A 17,869-nucleotide genomic window follows, 5' to 3' on the forward strand; every position below is an offset into this window, starting at 1 on the left:
TTAACCATAACTTCTGATTAGTAAACTTCAGCTGTGTTTCTTGGTATGAATTGAGAGTGGATGAAAAAAAATGATTTCTTCAAAGAAGATGTAAAGAAATGGAAAGATATCCCATGTTCCTGGATTGGAAAAATCAATATTGTGAAAATGGCCATCCTACCCAAAGCAATCTACAGATTCAATGCAATCCCTATCAAATTACCCATGACATTGTTCACAGAACTAGAACAAACAATCCAAACATTTATATGGAACAACAAAAGACCCAGAATCACCAAAGCAATCCTGAGAAACAAAAACCAAGCAGGAGGCATAACTCTCCCAGACTTCAAGAAATACTACAAAGCCACAGTCATCAAAACAGTGTGGTACTGGTATCAAAACAGACAGACAGACCAATGGAACAGAATAGAGAATCCGGAAATAAACCCTGACACCTATGGTCAATTAATCTTTGACAAGGGAGGCAAGAACATAAAATGGGAAAAGGAAAGTCTATTCAGCAAGCATTGCTGGGAAACCTGGACAGCTGCATGCAAAGCAATGAAACTAGAACACACCCTCACACCATGCACAAAAATAAACTCCAAATGGCTGAAAGACTTAAATATACGACAGGACACCATCAAACTCCTAGAAGAAAACATAGGCAAAACACTCTCTGACATCAACATCATGAATATTTTCTCAGGTCAGTCTCCCAAAGCAATAGAAATTAGAGCAAAAATAAACCCATGGGACCTCATCAAACTGAAAAGCTTTTGCACAGCAAAGGAAACCCAAAAGAAAACAAAAAGACAACCTACAGAATGGGAGAAAATAGTTTCAAATGAGGCAACTGACAAGGGCTTAATCTCTAGAATATATAAGCAACTTATACAACCCAACAGCAAAAAAACCAATCAATCAATGGAAAAATGGGCAAAAGACCTGAATAGACATTTCTCCAAAGAAGATATACAGATGGCCAGCAAACACATGAAAAAATGCTCAACATCGCTGGTTATAAGAGAAATGCAAATCAAAACTACCATGAAATATCACCTCACACCAGTCAGAATGGCCATCATTAATAAATCCACAAATAACAAGTGCTGGAGGGGCTGTGGAGAAAAGGGAACCCTCCTGCACTGCTGGTGGGAATGTAAACTGGTACAGCCACTATGGAGAACAGTTTGGAGATACCTTAGAAATCTATACATAGACCTTCCCTATGACCCTGCAATCCCACTCTTGGGCATCTATCCGGACAAAGCTCTACTTAAAAGAGACACTTGCACCCACATGTTCATTGCAGCACTATTCACAATAACCAGGACATGGAAACAACCCAAATGTCCATCGACAGATGATTGGATTCGGAAGGTGTGGTATAGATACACAATGGAATACTACTCAGCCATAAAAAAGGATGACATAATGCCATTTGCAGCAACATGGATGGAACTAGAGAATCTCATACTGAGTGAAATGAGCCAGAAAGACAAAGGCAAATACCATATGATATCACTTATAACTGGAATCTAATATCCAGCACAAATGAACATCTCCTCAGAAAAGAAAATCATGGACTTGGAGAAGAGACTTGTGGCTGCCTGATGGGAGGGGGAGGGAGTAGGAGGGATCGGGAGCTTGGGCTTATCAGACACAACCTAGAATAGATTTACAAGGAGATCCCGCTGAATAGCATTGAGAACTATTTCTAGATACTCATGTTGCAACAGAAGAAAGGGTGGGGGAAAAACTGTAATTGCAATGTATACATGTAAGGATAACCTGACCCCCTTGCTGTACAGTGGGAAAATAAAAAAAAATAAAAAAAATAAAGGAAAAAATGATTTCTGTTGGCCACTTCTTTTGTATCAAGGAAAGCGTAGTATTGGTTCAGTCTTCTGATTTCAAATTTTAATTATGTAATTATAATGTATATAATTTATATATATGATTATGCTACAATTTAGCCTCATAAAAATTTGGCTGCAAACACACCATTTATTGTGTATTATTTTCAAGTCTGTTGAGTTCAAGGTAAATTTTCTATGGGAAATTGTGACACTTTGAGAATACTTGCAGATACTTTGTCTTCAAAGAACTGACCAAATATAACGAAAAGAGAAAGATAACTGAACCATGAGTATATTACATTTCTATTTGTATAAAAAGTGGGAGTAAGGGTGTAAATTCATAAATGTTTGTGTATGCATAGGAGTCGGGGATGGGTATGTTTTATTCTTTGAAAAAAAAAATAAAACATCAAAAAAAAAAAAAAAACCAACAAAACCCTAAAGGAAAGAATGGCACTTCAAGGCATCTGTCTCAAAATTGGGATTAAGACTGCAAGAGTTCAATTACATCAGCTTGCTTAAAGGAAAGTCACATTTTCTAATACAGCTTTTATCATTCTTTAAGTTGAATAATTTAAGATTGAGTTCTGCTTAAGTTGCATGAAGAAAAATGCTGGAGATAAGAAAAACGCCATTTTAAAATACTTGCTAACGTGGATACTATAAACTGGGGAAATGAAACTTGTTTAGGGCACTTAGTTGATATAATGTAGTGACTTTTAACCCTACTAGGTAGCTCTAGATCACATAAATATCACCAGTATTCGGTCACTTTGTCAAATGCTTGCTGTGTGGAGAGGGGGAGGACATGTATATAAATTTCAAATAACAGCAAAATTCATCCTTCCTGTAGAAAAGGCTTATTTTCCTCACTGTAATCCAGAAGAAAATGTGTAGTTTATTTTTAGATACCCAATAAATAAATACTCTAGTTGTAGAAGGAAAGTGGACACAGATCATTTGCCGAGAGAATTCTCAACTTGTTCTGAATCTTAAAGGGTTTTTTCCCCTTCAGTAAATCATAGAATATTAATTATATTCAACACAAAATCTGTTTCTTGAACTACTTTTTTCATGTGGGTTTCAAGGAAGTTACACTTCCCATTTCCTCTTACCCAGTAGCTATCCTGTCACCTGTCATTCATTCAGCAAAGTCTGTTTGACCTAGAGCAGGTAACTTAATCTTTCCGGACCTCACATCTGTAACTGGAACTTACTATTTATCGTTCCTGGTTATTAGCTATCACAAAAACTCTGCTGGGCGCGTCGGCGCTGACTGGGCCTGAGGCAAACCCACACTTCGGAAGAGGGTTAGCAGTGTCGGGAATAGTGAGGAGAGGAACTGAGAAATATTTTCCACGCCCGAACCCGGGCTGGCAGTCCAGGGGGATCTCCTCACGCCCTCGCGCAGGGCAGCTCCAGGCAGCACAAGAAAGGAGGCGGTCAGAGCCCAGATAAGGCGCCAGGATCCTTCGGGGAAACGAAACTCGCTACACCGCCTCAACCACTTGAGCTTGGGCGCGCCTTCTCTTCCGCCTGCTAACTGCACTTTCGATAAACCATTAAGTCTAATATTCCCCTCTGAAGCCTCCATGTTTTTATTTTTCTAGCCTTATAGCTAGAGTTAGATATAAAAATTAAGCTGGGATGGATTGGAGGCAGACGTAGCTGTGGAAGAAAATTAGCAGATTAGCAGGCCTGGCGAAAGTGCGGGGCGAGAGCACCGTGCGCACTCTCCTCGCCGGCCGGAAGTTGAGGAACTGAATGGGTCCTGGAGCCGGTGGCTGCTGCTCCTCTGTCTCTCCCTGACGCTTAGCGGCCGTTCAGCCGCAGGTCTCGTCAGCCGCTAGGCCACCAGGTTCATGTGGAGGCTCCCAGGCGCCCGCGCCGCGCTTCGTGGGGTCCGCACGGCGGTGGAGCGGCACAGTCGAGCTGAGGCGGCGACTGAGACCGCGGCAGGCGTGATGGAGCGCGCTGTAGTGCGCTGTGTGCCCTCGGAGCCTAAGCTTAGCTTGTCCTTCGCTCTGGCCGACGGTAGCCACAAGAATATGCAGCGCGACCAGAGCGAGCCGCTGGGTCGGGCCCTCAGCCGGATCGCTACTAATGCTCTCAAAGGCCACGCTAAGGCGGCCGCGGCCAGGAAGAGCAGGAAGAACCGGCCAAACGCAGGCGGCGGTGGGGCCTGTGCGGGGTCTGGGCCCGAGCCGGCTGCAGCCTGCGAACCCGTAGTGAAGCTGTACTACCGGGAGGAGGCAGTGGCTGAAGACGTGCTCAATGTGGACGCCTGGCAGGACGGTGCGGTGCTGCAGATCGGCGATGTCAAATACAAGGTAGAGCGCAACCCGCCCTCCCTCACCGAGCTGCAGTTGCCGCGCTACATCATGGCCGGCTTCCCGGTGTGCCCCAAGCTCGGCCTCGAATTTGGGGATCCCGCCGGCTCCCTCTTCCGCTGGTACAAGGAAACCAAACCTACAGCGGTGGAGCCTGAGGGCGGAGGCCCCTCGTCATTGTCTCCCTCTTCACCTTCTCCTGGTTGGACCGAGACGGGTGTGAACGAGCGCGTCTACACCCCGTCCAATGCTGACATCGGGCTACGGCTCAAACTTCATTGTACCCCAGGCAATGGGCAGCGCTTCGGACCAAGCCGAGAATTGGAAAGTGTGTGTTCGGTGGAGGCCGGGCCCGGCACGTGCACCTTTGACCACCGGCATCTCTACACGAAGAAGGTGACTGACGACGCCCTCATCCGCACAGTCTCCTACAACCTTCTGGCCGACACATATGCCCAGACTGAGTTCTCACGGACGGTCCTGTACCCGTACTGTGCCCCTTACGCCCTGGAACTCGACTACCGCCAGAACCTTATCCAAAAGGAACTCACGGGCTACAACGCCGACCTCATCTGTTTGCAGGAAGTTGACCGCGACGTGTTTACAGACAGCTTGGTGCCGGCCCTCGAGGCCTTTGGGCTGGAGGGCGTGTTTCGAATCAAGCAGCATGAAGGCCTCGCTACTTTTTACCGAAAGTCCAAGTTCAGCCTCCTTAGCCAGCATGACATTGCTTTCCATGAGGCCCTGCAGTCCGACCCACTTCACAAAGAACTGCTGGAGAAACTGGTTTTATACCCAGCAGCGCAGGAAAAGGTGCTTCAGAGATCTTCTGTCCTTCAGGTAAAGTAACTCCACCAGTCTGCTTACAAACTCATCCATTTTTAGGGCTCATGAAGGGGGCGGGGGTCAGAGGTGCTTATAGTTGAAATAAAACACTACAAGTTTTAGTGAAAGATGTTTGCTCTTGTACCTTAAGCGCATACTTTTTAGCCTTCAATCATACGTTGATTCATTGGGCTAATACCATTGAGTACCTGTAGTGCGCCAGGCGTGCTACAGGTTGCTTTCAACAAACGGTAACTTTTCATAGCGCTTAGGATTTAGTGTATTTAGCTAAATGCAAGAATAATAGAGGCTGACATTTTACTAGTTGCCAAGCACTGTTCTGTCACATTTTAAAGAACTTTATCTGACATGTTTTACTAAATACTTCATAAATTTAAGCTATTATTTTAATTTTGATTCACGGTAATCCTCCTGTTCGCATTTTATGGATGGTATTGTAAAACTGTAGAGAGTTTTTAGGTAGTTGGTTTTGTTCACAGTAAGAATAACTAACCATTTTTCGAGCACCTACTGTATTTGATGCACCTGAGTAAACTCATTTAATTGAATCCACACAATTGTCCTCCTTGAGGTGGATAGTATTGTCTCTTTTTTTATTAATTACAAAGCTAGTTTAGGGTGGAAAAAGTATCTTTCTCCAGGTCATACTGTAGTAAGTGCTAGGGTGGGTATTCCAGCCTAATTCAGCCTGACTCCGAAGCCTGCACTTAGCCACTTAAAAAAGTCACCAGCCTTAGCATTGCCATCTAAAGTGTATTCCTTTCATGTCACCTCTATATGTTGGGCTGTTATTGAAATGTTAGGCTAAGTTCCATTAATTTATATTCTAAAACTTAAAAATTAAATTTCATAACTTTGATCATACTTCATCAGTAGAGAAGGATATGGAATAAAATTTCAGTTCATCATATAGACCTAGATTAAAAACATCCAGATTGGCAAATAGCAGCTGGACTAGGTAATTTCTTTTTATTTTAGGTTTCTGTTCTTCAGTCTACAAAGGACTCCTCTAAAAAGATATGTGTTGCTAATACCCATCTCTACTGGCACCCCAAAGGTATGTTTTCTTGATTTTCACAAGTGCCTTAAACATAGTAACTGAAGATCAGTAAAGCTGTTTTACACACATACATTTTTTCAATTTCATTGAGATATAGTTGACACACAGCACTGTACAATTTAAGATGTACAGCATAATGACTTATATATTGCAAAATTTTTACCACAGTAAGTTTAGTTAATACCTGCACGTCACATACATATCCCCAAAGTGGTTTTTCTCCTTTACTGAGAACTTCTGGGATTTACTCTCTTAGCAACTTTAAAATATACTCTACAGCACTGTTAACTGTAGTCATGTTGTACACTACATCCCCAGTACTGTTCATCCTAAAATTGAAAGTTTTACCTTTTGGTCACCTTCATCCAGTACCTCCCCACATATACACATTCATATCTTGAATATCATCCAGATACTGTAGTTTTTGAGGGTTTTTTAAAATTTAAAGGCAACTTTAAAAAGTACTTAACATTAATGTTTTTTATATTCATAGGTGGGTACATTCGTCTCATTCAAATGGCAGTAGCCTTGGCTCACATTAGACATGTCTCTTGTGATTTGTATCCTGGCATACCAGTTGTATTTTGTGGGGACTTTAATAGTACCCCATCAACAGGAATGTATCACTTTGTCATCAATGGCAGCATTCCAGAGGATCATGAAGACTGGGCTTCAAATGGGGAAGAAGAACGATGCAACATGTCTCTTACCCATTTCTTCAAACTGAAAAGTGCTTGTGGTGAACCTGCTTATACAAATTATGTTGGTGGTTTTCATGGATGTCTGGATTACATTTTCATTGACTTAAACACTTTAGAGGTTGAACAGGTGATTCCATTACCAAGTCATGAAGAAGTTACCACCCACCAGGCCTTACCTAGTGTTTCCCATCCTTCTGATCATATAGCACTTGTGTGCGACTTAAAATGGAAATAGATTTGTGTTTAATGGAATTTAAGACTGCTTTAGTAAGAAATTTATTATGAATCAAAGCTTATGTGTAACCTTCAAAGAGGAAAACTAGACACTAAGGTAAAATATTCTTACAATACTAATTATGTTCCAGTGTCTTCATTACATGATTGTCATAATGTTTGCATAATACAGTATAGTTTCTCTATTCTTTTTTTCTACACTTGAAGGAAAAACAAATATATTTATGACAGGCAGGAAGAACATTGAACTATTATGTACATTTTATAAGTACTTTTTTTTGCTAGTAATTAAAAATTTTGTAAAAAACAAAACGAAAAACCATTGAATGATCCTGTAATTTTTCTGTCATAACACACATTTCTAATTAAATCATGTATATATAGTTAGAGGGACAGTGCATACACGTTAAGGTGAGAGACCTAAGTTCTGACTCATGGAAGAAATAACATTAGGGTCTACCTCTACCTCAATTTGGTTAGCAACTTAATGACGCTTTAACAAAAAATTAAAATATACTATCACCAATTCTAATATCATTTTTCAATCAACATAAGATATTTTCATTCTCTTATTTTTAGGATTTCAGTTTTTGTGTATCGTACAAATGGACATATTTACATTCCCATTCTTACTGCAGCTTATTTTAACTTTCAGGATACAAGCACAATTTAGTATTCAAAGTGAGTAGTAGCATAGCCAACTTGATCTTATTGTCCTTAATACTCTTGCCCATGAAAAATGATCATAAAACAACAGGGTATTTGACTGTATGATATTAGAGACTATAGCATAATGATACATTACTTTATGGGAAACTGCAAACAGGTACGGGCTTGAAATTTTGGATGAACCATGGAGTATTTCTATGCTAGAAGTATTTTGAAAATTGTTTTTTCTAAATTGCAGAAAGGAGTAGTAGTAGGGCTTTTTTTATTACTATTTTCTGAAAGAGAGTCTCTATTGAACATCTCTGGAATAAACTTTTTTGAAGACATGAGCATTATAGTTTGACATACAGAAAAATGTATGTATAATTTATATGCTGTAAAAAAATTTAAATATGAAGCCAAACCCTCTTTAAAATTATGAATTATAGTTTTGCTGAGTCTAGCCTCAAGTAGTAACTGAGATTTTATTTTAGTTATTTATTTATTTATTTTCTTTTTACAGCTGTACCCGTGGCACATGGAAGTTCCCAGGCTAGGGGTCAAATTGGAGCTTCAGCTGCCGGCCTACACCACAGCCACAGCAACACAGGATCCCAGCCACATTTGCAACCTACACCACAGCTCACAACAATGGCAGATCCTTAACCCACTGAGAAAGGCCAAGGATCGAACCTGCGTTCTCATGGATACCAGTCAGATTCATTTCCGCTGAGCCACGATGGAAACTCCATCTACCATTTTTAACTTGTTTAATTATGTTGTTGCAGTCACAAAGTAGATTATTCACAATGGATGGCCCAATCTCTTAAATTTTTTCCAGAGAGCTCATCTACAAGATTGTGTCATGTCAGAAAAGTCAATCACATTGCTTTGTTGAAGAAATTTGAAGAGAAAAAAAATTCCCCCCCAAAAGAATACCAAAGCCCTGGAGTATGAATAAATTAAAAGCCCAAGATGATCCCCCCACCCCGAAGTACACTTTTAAAATGTGAGTGTACTTCAGAGTTCCCTTCCTGGCTGTGGCACAGCGGAAATGAATCCAAATAGGAACCATGAGGTTGCGGGTTCAATCCCTGGCCTTGCTCAGTGGGTTAAGGATCCCGCATTTCCGTAACCTGTGGTGTAGGTCGAAATCCTGCGTTGTGGCTGTGGCATAGGGTGGTAGCTACAGCTCCGATTAGACCCCTAGCTGGGGAACCTCCAAATAATGCAGGTGTGGCTCTAAAAAGACAAAAAAAAAAATAAAATAAAATGTGAGTTTACTTCAGTTTGTTTCAGAGAATGAAATGTTGGCTTTTAAATGGCTTAGCCATGCTCCACTATTATCTACCACTTCTAAAATCCCAATTTAGCTAAAGAGTAGCAAGTTACAAAAATGCCTAAATACTAATTCCTGAGAAGCTTAGGGGGCTGTGACTAAATATAACTTACCAAGTTTAATGCATAATCTCAAAAAAAAGAAAGACTAAACTCTGCCTATTAAGAATTTTAGGGGAGTTCTTTTGTGGCTCAGCAAGTTAAGGATTGAGCATTGTCACTGCAGTGGCTGGAGTTGATGCTGCGGCAATGGTTTGATCCTTGGCCAGGAACTTCCACTTGCCCCAGATGCAGAAAAAAAAGAAACATATTGAGCTAATAGAACATTAAAGATTATTAAAGGGGGAGTTCCTTGGTAGTTTAGTGGTTAGGACTCAGAGCTTTCACTGCTGTGTATATATATATGTATATGTATATATGTGTGTGTGTTTGTGTGTGTATATATATATATATATATATATATATATATAGAAAAGATATTCTGCAAGTTGGCCATCTTCAGTGTATTGAAGAATAGTGAAGCCAAATGATTAACTATATATGAAGAGTAATTGTTAAATTGTAGGTCTTAAAAGTACTAAAACCTTTCAGTTAAACTGATAGCAAACACCAGCTGGATTCATTCTGTTCTGATAACAAACTCTAGGTTATTCAAAATCAGTATTGTCTAGTGTTAAGTTTTTACTCACAATTTTCAATTTCCTTGATAAGCGTCACTAAAAACAAGTTGAAAATGGAGTTCCCTTGTGGCTCAGTGGGATAAGGATCTGTCATTGTCACTGCTTTGGCTGTGTTTATAGCTATGGCACGGGTTTGATCCCTGGCCTGGGAGTTTATGCATGCTATGGGTGCAACTGTCAGAAAAAAAAAAAAAGATGAATCATTCAGCTCTGTCTTCTGTCCATTTTGTGTTGATTGTAAGTAGATCAAAGGTTTTATAGAGTGCAATCCATTTTGCCCGATAACTCAGTTTAAAGATGTTATCCTGGAGTGTTGCTGATGTACATCTCCTTAATGTATTGAAGTATTCCTGGTTGGCATTTTCACTGGTTGTTTTCATCTCATCTGTGTTTTTTCTGTAATTGAAAATGGCTCAGTAGGGAATTGGATAGGCTTTATTTAGTTGGTCTTCTTACATTGCATAAACTATATACATACTGCTGCATTTAGACTTCATTTTCCCTGTAGAACAGTTTGGAGAAATGGTGTATCTCTCCAGGGCTAAAATAATTTAGAAATAAAGATGGACTTCCTTCAAAAAATGGGGTTAAGTATTGTGTTTTGGATATCTTAAGCCAAAGAATATTTCTTTTTTTTTTTTCTTTTTTGGGCCGCACTTGCGGCATATGGAAATTCCCAGGCTAGCAGTTTAATCAGAGCTACAGCTGCCGGCCTACGCCACAGCAACAGCAGCACAGGATCTGAGCTGCGTCTACAAACTACATCACTGCTCATGGCAACACTGGATCTCCAACTCACTGAGCAAGGCCAGGGATCGAACCCGCATCCTCAAGGATACTAGTCAGATTCGCTTCTGCTGTGCCACAATGGGAACTCCAAGCCAAAGAATATTCCTGCTGAAGCTGTAGTATTGTAAATAATGTAATTATGTTACCCCCTTTCCTGTCTTTTTATTACATACCTATAAGAGATCTAGTTTTTTGCATTTTGGCTTGTGTTCTTTTTCAACCTAAATAAAAGAGTCCCATGCTTTGGTCCTTCAATCCAAAATTGATCTTTTTCTCTTTTAAGGGATTGTTCTAACTACCTGCCAAATAAATTGACAAGGACTGCCCCCCAAAATAAACCCATACTCATTAGCAGTCACTCCCAACCCACCTCCTCTTGACTCCTGGCAAGCACTTACTTTTTGTCTCTATGGATTTGCCTATTCCAGACATTTCATATAGACAGAATAATAGTTATAATCTTTTGTGACTGGCTTCACTTAGTATGTTTTCAAGGTTTTTCCATGTTGTAATATTCATCAGTACTTCATTCCTTTTTATGATGAATAATGTTCCATTGTATGGACATTTTAACTATTCATCAGTTAATGGACATTTAGATTGCTTCCACTTCTTGGCTTCTATAAACAATGCTGTATATTTGTGTTCAAGTTTTTGAGTAGACCTGTTTTCATTTCTCTTGGGCATATATCTAGGAGTGGGATTGCTTCATCATATGGACAACACTGAACCTTTTGAGGAACTGCCAAACTGTTACCCGAGGTAGATGCACCATTTTGCATTCACACCAATGAGGGTTCTGATTTCTCCACACCATCACTAATACTTTATCATTTTAAATTATAGCTAATCTAGTGTTAATAGCATTTCATTGTGGTTTTGATTTGCATTTCCCTGATGGGGAAATTTATCTTTGGAGCCCAGTTTTGTTTTGTCTTTTTTTGCCTTTTCTAGGGCCGTTCCCATGGCATATGGAGGTTCCCAGGTTAGGAGTCTAATCGGAGCTGTAGCCGCTGACCTACACCAAGGCCGCAGCAATGCAGGATCCAAGCCGAATCTGCGACCTACACCACAGCTCACGGCAACGCCGATCCTTAACCCACTGAGCAAGGCAGGGGATCAAACCCGCAATCTCATAGTTCCTAGTCAGATTCGTTAACCACTGAGCCACGATGGGAACTCCTGGAGCCCAGTTTTAAAAACAGTTGATTCTGGAGTTCCCGTCGTGGCGCAGTGGTTAACGAATCCGACTAGGAACCATGAGGTTGCGGGTTCGGTCCCTGCCCTTGCTCAGTGGGTTAACGATCCGGCGTTGCCGTGAGCTGTGGTGTAGGTTGCAGACGCGGCTCGGATCCTGCATTGCTGTGCCTCTGGCGTAGGCCGGTGGCTACAGCTCTGATTCAACCCCTAGCCTGGGAACCTCCATATGCTGCAGGAGCGGCCCAAGAAATAGCAACAACAACAACAACAACAAAAGACAAAAAAAAAAAAAAAAAAAAACCAGTTGATTCTCAATTGTTGAGCACCTTTCTTTAAAAAAAAAAACAACAAAGCAAAAAACAAATCACACCTCACCTCTTCAGGGCTATCCAGGAGGCAAAACTTGCTCAGTCTGTGCTTCATCTATCCCTGTTAGTAAATGGCACTCAATCCGGCCTAAAATAAGAACCTGCAATTACTGGTCAGTTCCTCAGAGCGAAACCCCTGCCTTGCAGATGGTGATGCTAGGCCCCACAACACCAGCTGTACTTAGATGCTTGTTGTAATTGAAAGCATACCATGAGAACAGTACAGAAATCCCTTCTCGAACAAGGCCAATAGGCATTTGACACTACTGTCCTTTAAAACACACAGAACCTAGCAGACATCTACTAACTCATATAGCTACCTTAATTTTTCTTTACCTGAGTCCAGATGATCACTTTTGGTATTGATTTCTCACAATCTTTGCTACTAAAATATAATCATTAAACATGTGATACAGTCTGTGGAAATAATTCTAAGACTAAGGGCTATTTGTCCAGAAGTAACACAGTAAGAAACAAAAGCAGCCAACTTTGCAGTAGTGGTTACTTCCTTTAGGTTAAGCACTTGAATGCAATGTCACAATGCATATGCTAAAAGAAATTTATCAAGAATACGTTTGAGGAGTTCCTGTTGTGGTTTGAGGAGTTCCTGATGTGGCTCATAACCCAGCAGAGTCTTCATGAGGATATGGGTCCAATACCTGGCCTCATTCAGTGGGCTAAGGATCAGGTGTTGCCAAAGCTGCCACACAGTTCACAGATGTGGCTCAGATTCAGCATTGCTGTAGCATAGGCAGCAACTGCAGCTCCAATTCAACTACTAGCCTGGGAACTTCCATATGCTGCAGGTACAGCTGTTAAAAAAAATATGTATATATATATATATATATTTATGTATGTTTGCACTTAAAGAATTTTCAAAAATAAATTTTAGAGCTAAGTTACATCAACTCCATGTCTACATTAATGTAGCCTTTAAAATATTTAGATTGACTTAATGAGAAAGGTAGTATTTCCTTCCTAATGTTTCTTAAAATTAAGCTGATAGTGTCACTTGGGGAAGAGTTATCGTGTGCCAATACTATCCTAACACTAAGTTTGCTGATCTTTGGTAAAGGTAAACTGTTTAACCACTTTTGCAGAATTAAGCCTTCTGAATAGATAATCAGACTCCAAAACCTATTAATTTTCCCCTATACTAGAATTTCAGATAATGTCCTTGCAGGTATACCAACCGTTTGCTCTTTACTGCTCAAATCTTTATTAAGTCACCAAAGTTGGTAACACTTACATTAGTGAAACATCTATCCAACGCCATCAGGAAACATAAGAACTTGTTGTTTGTTTTTGTCTCTTTGTCCTTTTAGGGCCGTACCCACACCATATGGAGGTTCCCAGGCTAGGGGTCTAATCGGAGCTGTAGCCACCAGCCTACGCCAGAGCCACAGCAACATCAGATCCAAGGCGCGTCTGCCACCTACACCACAGCTCACCGCAACGCTGGATCTTTAACCCACTGAGTGGGGCCAAGGATTGAACCCACAACCTCATGGTTCCTAGTCAGATTCGTTTCCACTACACCATGACAGGAACTCCAGTACTTGTTTTCAATGACAAGTCAGAAGTCACTTTCATCTCCATGACCAAAAGCCAGAAATTCCACATTTGAGAAAGTTTGACCTAGGACTTCTGGTTTCTGGTCCAGCATTTAAGAAGCTTGTAAGTTGCCACCCTGTCCTAATGAGTAAAAAACTAAACAAACTAAAAAATTAACAGCTATTCTTAGATCCATAAAATAAATATCACAAGGCAAACTGGTGCCCACAAAAATTGTGAGATACCAACAGGTGAAGGCAAAGAATCACAACTTACAAGTGTGGAAACCTCTGTGGGAACCAGTTCCAGGGTAAGGAAACCTAAACTGTAACTGAGGAGTGCTGGAGGCTCAATGTGCACAATCGAGAGTTTAAAACTCCAGGGAGGAGTTCCCATCGTGGCACAGCAGAAACGAATCCGACTAGGAACCATGAGGTTGTGGGTTCGATCCCTGGCCTCGCTCAGTGGATTAAGGATCTGGCGTTGCTGTGAGCTGTGGTGTAGGTTGCAGATGGGGGTCGGATCCTGTGTTGCTGTGGCTGTGGCTGGCTGCTACGGCTCCAATTCAACCCCTAGCCTGGGAACACCCTTATGCCACAGGTGCAGCCCTAAAAAGCAAAAAACCAAACAAGAAATCTAGAGTCCTTGGTGGCTCAGCAAGTAAAGAATCTGGCATTGTCACTACTGTGGCACAGGTTTGATCCCTGGCCTGCAACTTCTGCATGCCAAAGAAATAAAAAACAAACCACACACTCGAAATCCAAGCAAGAAATCCACCAGAAAAAAATCAACTAAACCAAAAGCCAGTTCTTTGAAAAGATGAATGAAATTGGGAGTTCCCGTCGTGGCACAGTGGTTAATGAATCTGACTAGGAACCATGAGGTTGCAGGTTTGATCCCCGGCCTTGCTCAGTGGGTTAAGGATCTGGCGTTGCCATGAGCTGTGGTGTATGTTGCAGACTCGGCTCAGATCCCACGTTGCTGTGGCTCTGGCGTAGGCCTGAGGCTACAGCTCCAATTAGACCCCTAGCCTGGGAACCTCCATATGCCGTGGAAGTGGCCCTAGAAGAGGCAAAAAGAAAAAAAAAAAAGAAAAGAAAAGAAAAGAAATTGATAGGCTTCTAGCCAGACTCAAAGAAGATGCAAATCAGGAATAGCAGAAATGAAAGTGAGGAGTTCCCATTGTGGCACAGCTGTAACGAACCTGAACTAGTATCCGTGAAGATGCAGGTTCGATCCCTGGGCCTCGTTCAGTGGGTCAGGGATCCAGTGTTGCCATGAGCTGTGGTGTAGGTCAAAGATGAGGCTCGGATCCCATGCTGCTGCGCCTACGGCATAGGCCAACAGCTGCAGCTCCAATTCTACCCCTAGCCTGGAAGCTTCCATATGCCCTAAGTGCGGCCCTAAAAACACACACAAAAATAGAGAACATCACTGTTATCCCATGGATTTTAAGTTTGATCCCAATAAACTAAAATTATCACTATGTAAGCTGTACATATACTAAAGAAAATGAAGTCTCAGCAAATGAGATGCTGATACTCTAGAAAATGAAGACAAACATCTCACTTAAGTTTTATTTTCATTTTTATTTTTTTAATATTTAATTCTTTTTGGGGGGGTGCCCATGGAACGCAAAATTTCCTGGGCCAGGGATCAAACCTGTGCCACAGCAGTGACAATGCTGGATCCTTCATTCTCTGTGCTACCGAGAAGTCCAAGTTTTATTTTCTAAACAATATATAAGGCAAAGAGGTGTGAAATCCATGGAAATAATTATGTAATAAAATATCAAGATTACCACAGAAAAGAAGCTAAGTGATAAGACAAAAGACAATGGGGAACATTATGGGCAAGACAAAACAAAAAGCCTAATTGACAGAGGGATAGAAAACAGATAATGGTTCTATCCTCAACTCTGATGCTGCTAGTCAGCCTTTAAAGGAACCACAATTCCTCTTCAGTTTGTTAACATACTTAATATCTGAAAGAATACTTTTAAATTTATGGGTATAATCAGCTGGGCCGTATAATAGGAGAGGTCACCTCTTACTGAACACTACCAAGATTAACATTTGCAAACACTTGAATAAAGTCTTTATAGTGTCAAGTATTCACAAGAGTACTGATCATGTCAACCAAATAGGACAGTAACAGTGATTTTTTAAGTTTGAATTATTTGCAAAGAATGTTAAAACAAGAGGAAATGCATTCTGGGGATTAACTGGATTTATACTTTACCTCAAAGCATTTATTCAATTCTACTTGAAAAAAATGGAACTTCTCAATTTAACCTAACAAATGAAACCTACCACCACCCAAGGCTAAAAAAGAGTAGTTTCTTTGGATGAAAAACATGGCAAATTCTCGAGTTAATGTTTTCCTTTAAAACAAAAACAAAAACAAAAGGACCTTGCAAATCTCTAACCCAATTAGCAAAAATAAAGCAATCTTAGTTTTTTTCCCCCCTTTTCCCTTTTCAGCTGCCCCTGGGGTATATGGAGTTCCCAGGCCAGGGATCTGAGCAGCAACTTTGGCCTAAGCCACACCTGCAGCAATGCCAGTTCCCCAACCCAATGTGTCCCAGTACTCTCAAAAGGCCACCAATCCTGCTGCACTACAGTGGGAACTCCCAATCTTAGTTTCTTAAAGCAGTCATTTCCAGCAATGGTAGTAAAGAGTTGCGATATGTTGAAAGATTATATGGATTCTCTTTATTCCATCTCAGAATTCATGAGAACATCTTTGACTTGGCTGGTTTAGTTTTTCTTTAAATTAACACAACAGTGGTAATTAACTATGGTTCTAACATTGAACCTACTGAAGTTGTATATCTCCTAGTTGAACCCCATAAAAACACACATACTATCTACCCTATGTTAGTTTTATCCAATAAATGAGACATTTCTTATTTGGAGGGAAGAATTCATCTGGTGGGCAAGAAAAGTTGCGCTTATATCAAATGACACAAATTTAGCACATACTTTATCTCAGTAACCTGTTTGACAATCACCAACCACTTAATTCTAATTCTCTTTCACTCTGTCCAATAGTTTATTTTGATTATTTTTTCCATTATAGTTGATTTATGGTGTTCTGTCAATCTCTACTGTACAGCAAAGTGACCCAGTCATACATACATACTTTTTTTTCCTCAAATTATCCTCCTTCATGTTCCATCACAAATGACTAGATAGTTCCCTGTGCTACACAGGAGGATCTTATTGCTTATCTATTCCAAATGCAATAGTTAGTATCTATTAACCCCAGACTCACAGTCCATCCCACTCCCTTGCCCCTCCCCCTTGGCAACCACAAGTCTATTCTCCAAGTCCATGAGTTTCTTTCCTGTGGAAAGTTTCATTTGTACCATACATTAGATTCCAGATATGTGATTGCTTTTTTTTTTCCCCCTTACAATTCAAAAATACACACTGACTTTCTGTGGTGGCTCAACAGTAAAATAAAACCCAACTAGTATCCATGAGGATACAGGTTCCATCCCTGGCCTCACTCAGTTGGGTTAAGGATCCATCATTGTCAAGGCTGTGACTTAGGTTGCTGCTGCGGCTCAGGTTTGATCCCTGGCCTCAGAATTTCTGCAGGCCATGGGCGCAGCCAAAAAACAAAACATTATTTTACAAGCATGTATTTGGTTTTGAAAATATTATAATCCATAAATTTATCTGAACAAGCCATTAATAATCATTAAAAAAGCAAAGCTCATAAAATACATTGAACATTAGATTATATAGACAAAAACTAAGTTACTCATAAGGTCACCAAGTTGCATACTAATAATATAGTTTATGAGGTATATACCTTTCTTACCTTATGACAAAGAACTAGTCACTTTCTGCAGAAGTTCTGAAATGTGTGAAGCTAAAAAAGAAAAGTGTGGGAGTCCCCATTGTGGCACAGTGGAAACAAATCCGACTAGTATCTATGAGGATGGGGGTTCAATCCCTAGCCTCAATCAGTGGGTTGGGGATCCAACATTGCCATGAGCTCTGGTGCAGATCACAAACATGGGTCGGATCCTGCATTGCTGTGGCTGTGGTGTAGGCCAGCAGCTGCAGCTCCAATTGGACCCTTAGCCTAGGAACTTCCATAGGAAGCAGGTGCTGCCCTAAAAAGCAAGGGAAAGAAAAAAAAAAAAAAAGAGAGAGAAGTGTTTGTGACCTTTGTTCTCCTACATAGGAGAGCAGCACCACAACGTCTATACAGTCTGTCATGGAAACAACACAAATTTTTTAAAACTAATGTTAGCTATGAAA

General features: G+C 40.7%; 2 protein-coding genes across 2 annotated transcripts in view; one reads left to right on the plus strand and one right to left on the minus strand.

Moving 5' to 3' along the window:
• The window catches only part of DNAH12 (dynein axonemal heavy chain 12), a 246,824-nt gene extending 243,458 nt beyond the window's left edge, over nt 1-3,366 (minus strand). Inside the window, exon 1 of the mRNA XM_084988686.1 lies at nt 3,062-3,366. The gene's annotated coding sequence lies outside the window, so the exon portion shown is untranslated. The remainder of the gene's footprint in view (nt 1-3,061) is intronic.
• A 232-nt stretch (nt 3,367-3,598) lies between these two features.
• Nucleotides 3,599-9,307, plus strand: PDE12 (phosphodiesterase 12). The gene is made up of 3 exons (XM_001926462.6): nt 3,599-5,014; nt 5,999-6,077; nt 6,574-9,307. Exons 1-3 carry the CDS (start codon nt 3,707-3,709, stop codon nt 7,014-7,016), a joined length of 1,830 nt encoding a protein of 609 aa, XP_001926497.2. The 5' UTR covers nt 3,599-3,706; the 3' UTR covers nt 7,017-9,307.
• The last annotated feature ends 8,562 nt before the right edge of the window (nt 9,308-17,869 follow it).

This window comes from Sus scrofa, chromosome 13, assembly GCF_054392235.1.
Source record: "Sus scrofa isolate SSC_HxYL_T2T_F1_AM1 chromosome 13, Sscrofa_HxYL_maternal_Yorkshire_Landrace_v2.0, whole genome shotgun sequence".
Classification (NCBI taxonomy): domain Eukaryota; kingdom Metazoa; phylum Chordata; class Mammalia; order Artiodactyla; family Suidae; genus Sus; species Sus scrofa.

Coding starts and splice junctions, on each gene's coding strand:
- PDE12 (XM_001926462.6), top strand. CDS start 3,707: ATGTGGAGGCTCCCAGGCGCCCGCGCCGCGCTTCGTGGGGTCCGCACG. Junction 5,015..5,998: donor AGAGATCTTCTGTCCTTCAG/GTAAAGTAACTC, acceptor TTTTTATTTTAG/GTTTCTGTTCTTCAGTCTAC. Junction 6,078..6,573: donor TCTCTACTGGCACCCCAAAG/GTATGTTTTCTT, acceptor TTATATTCATAG/GTGGGTACATTCGTCTCATT.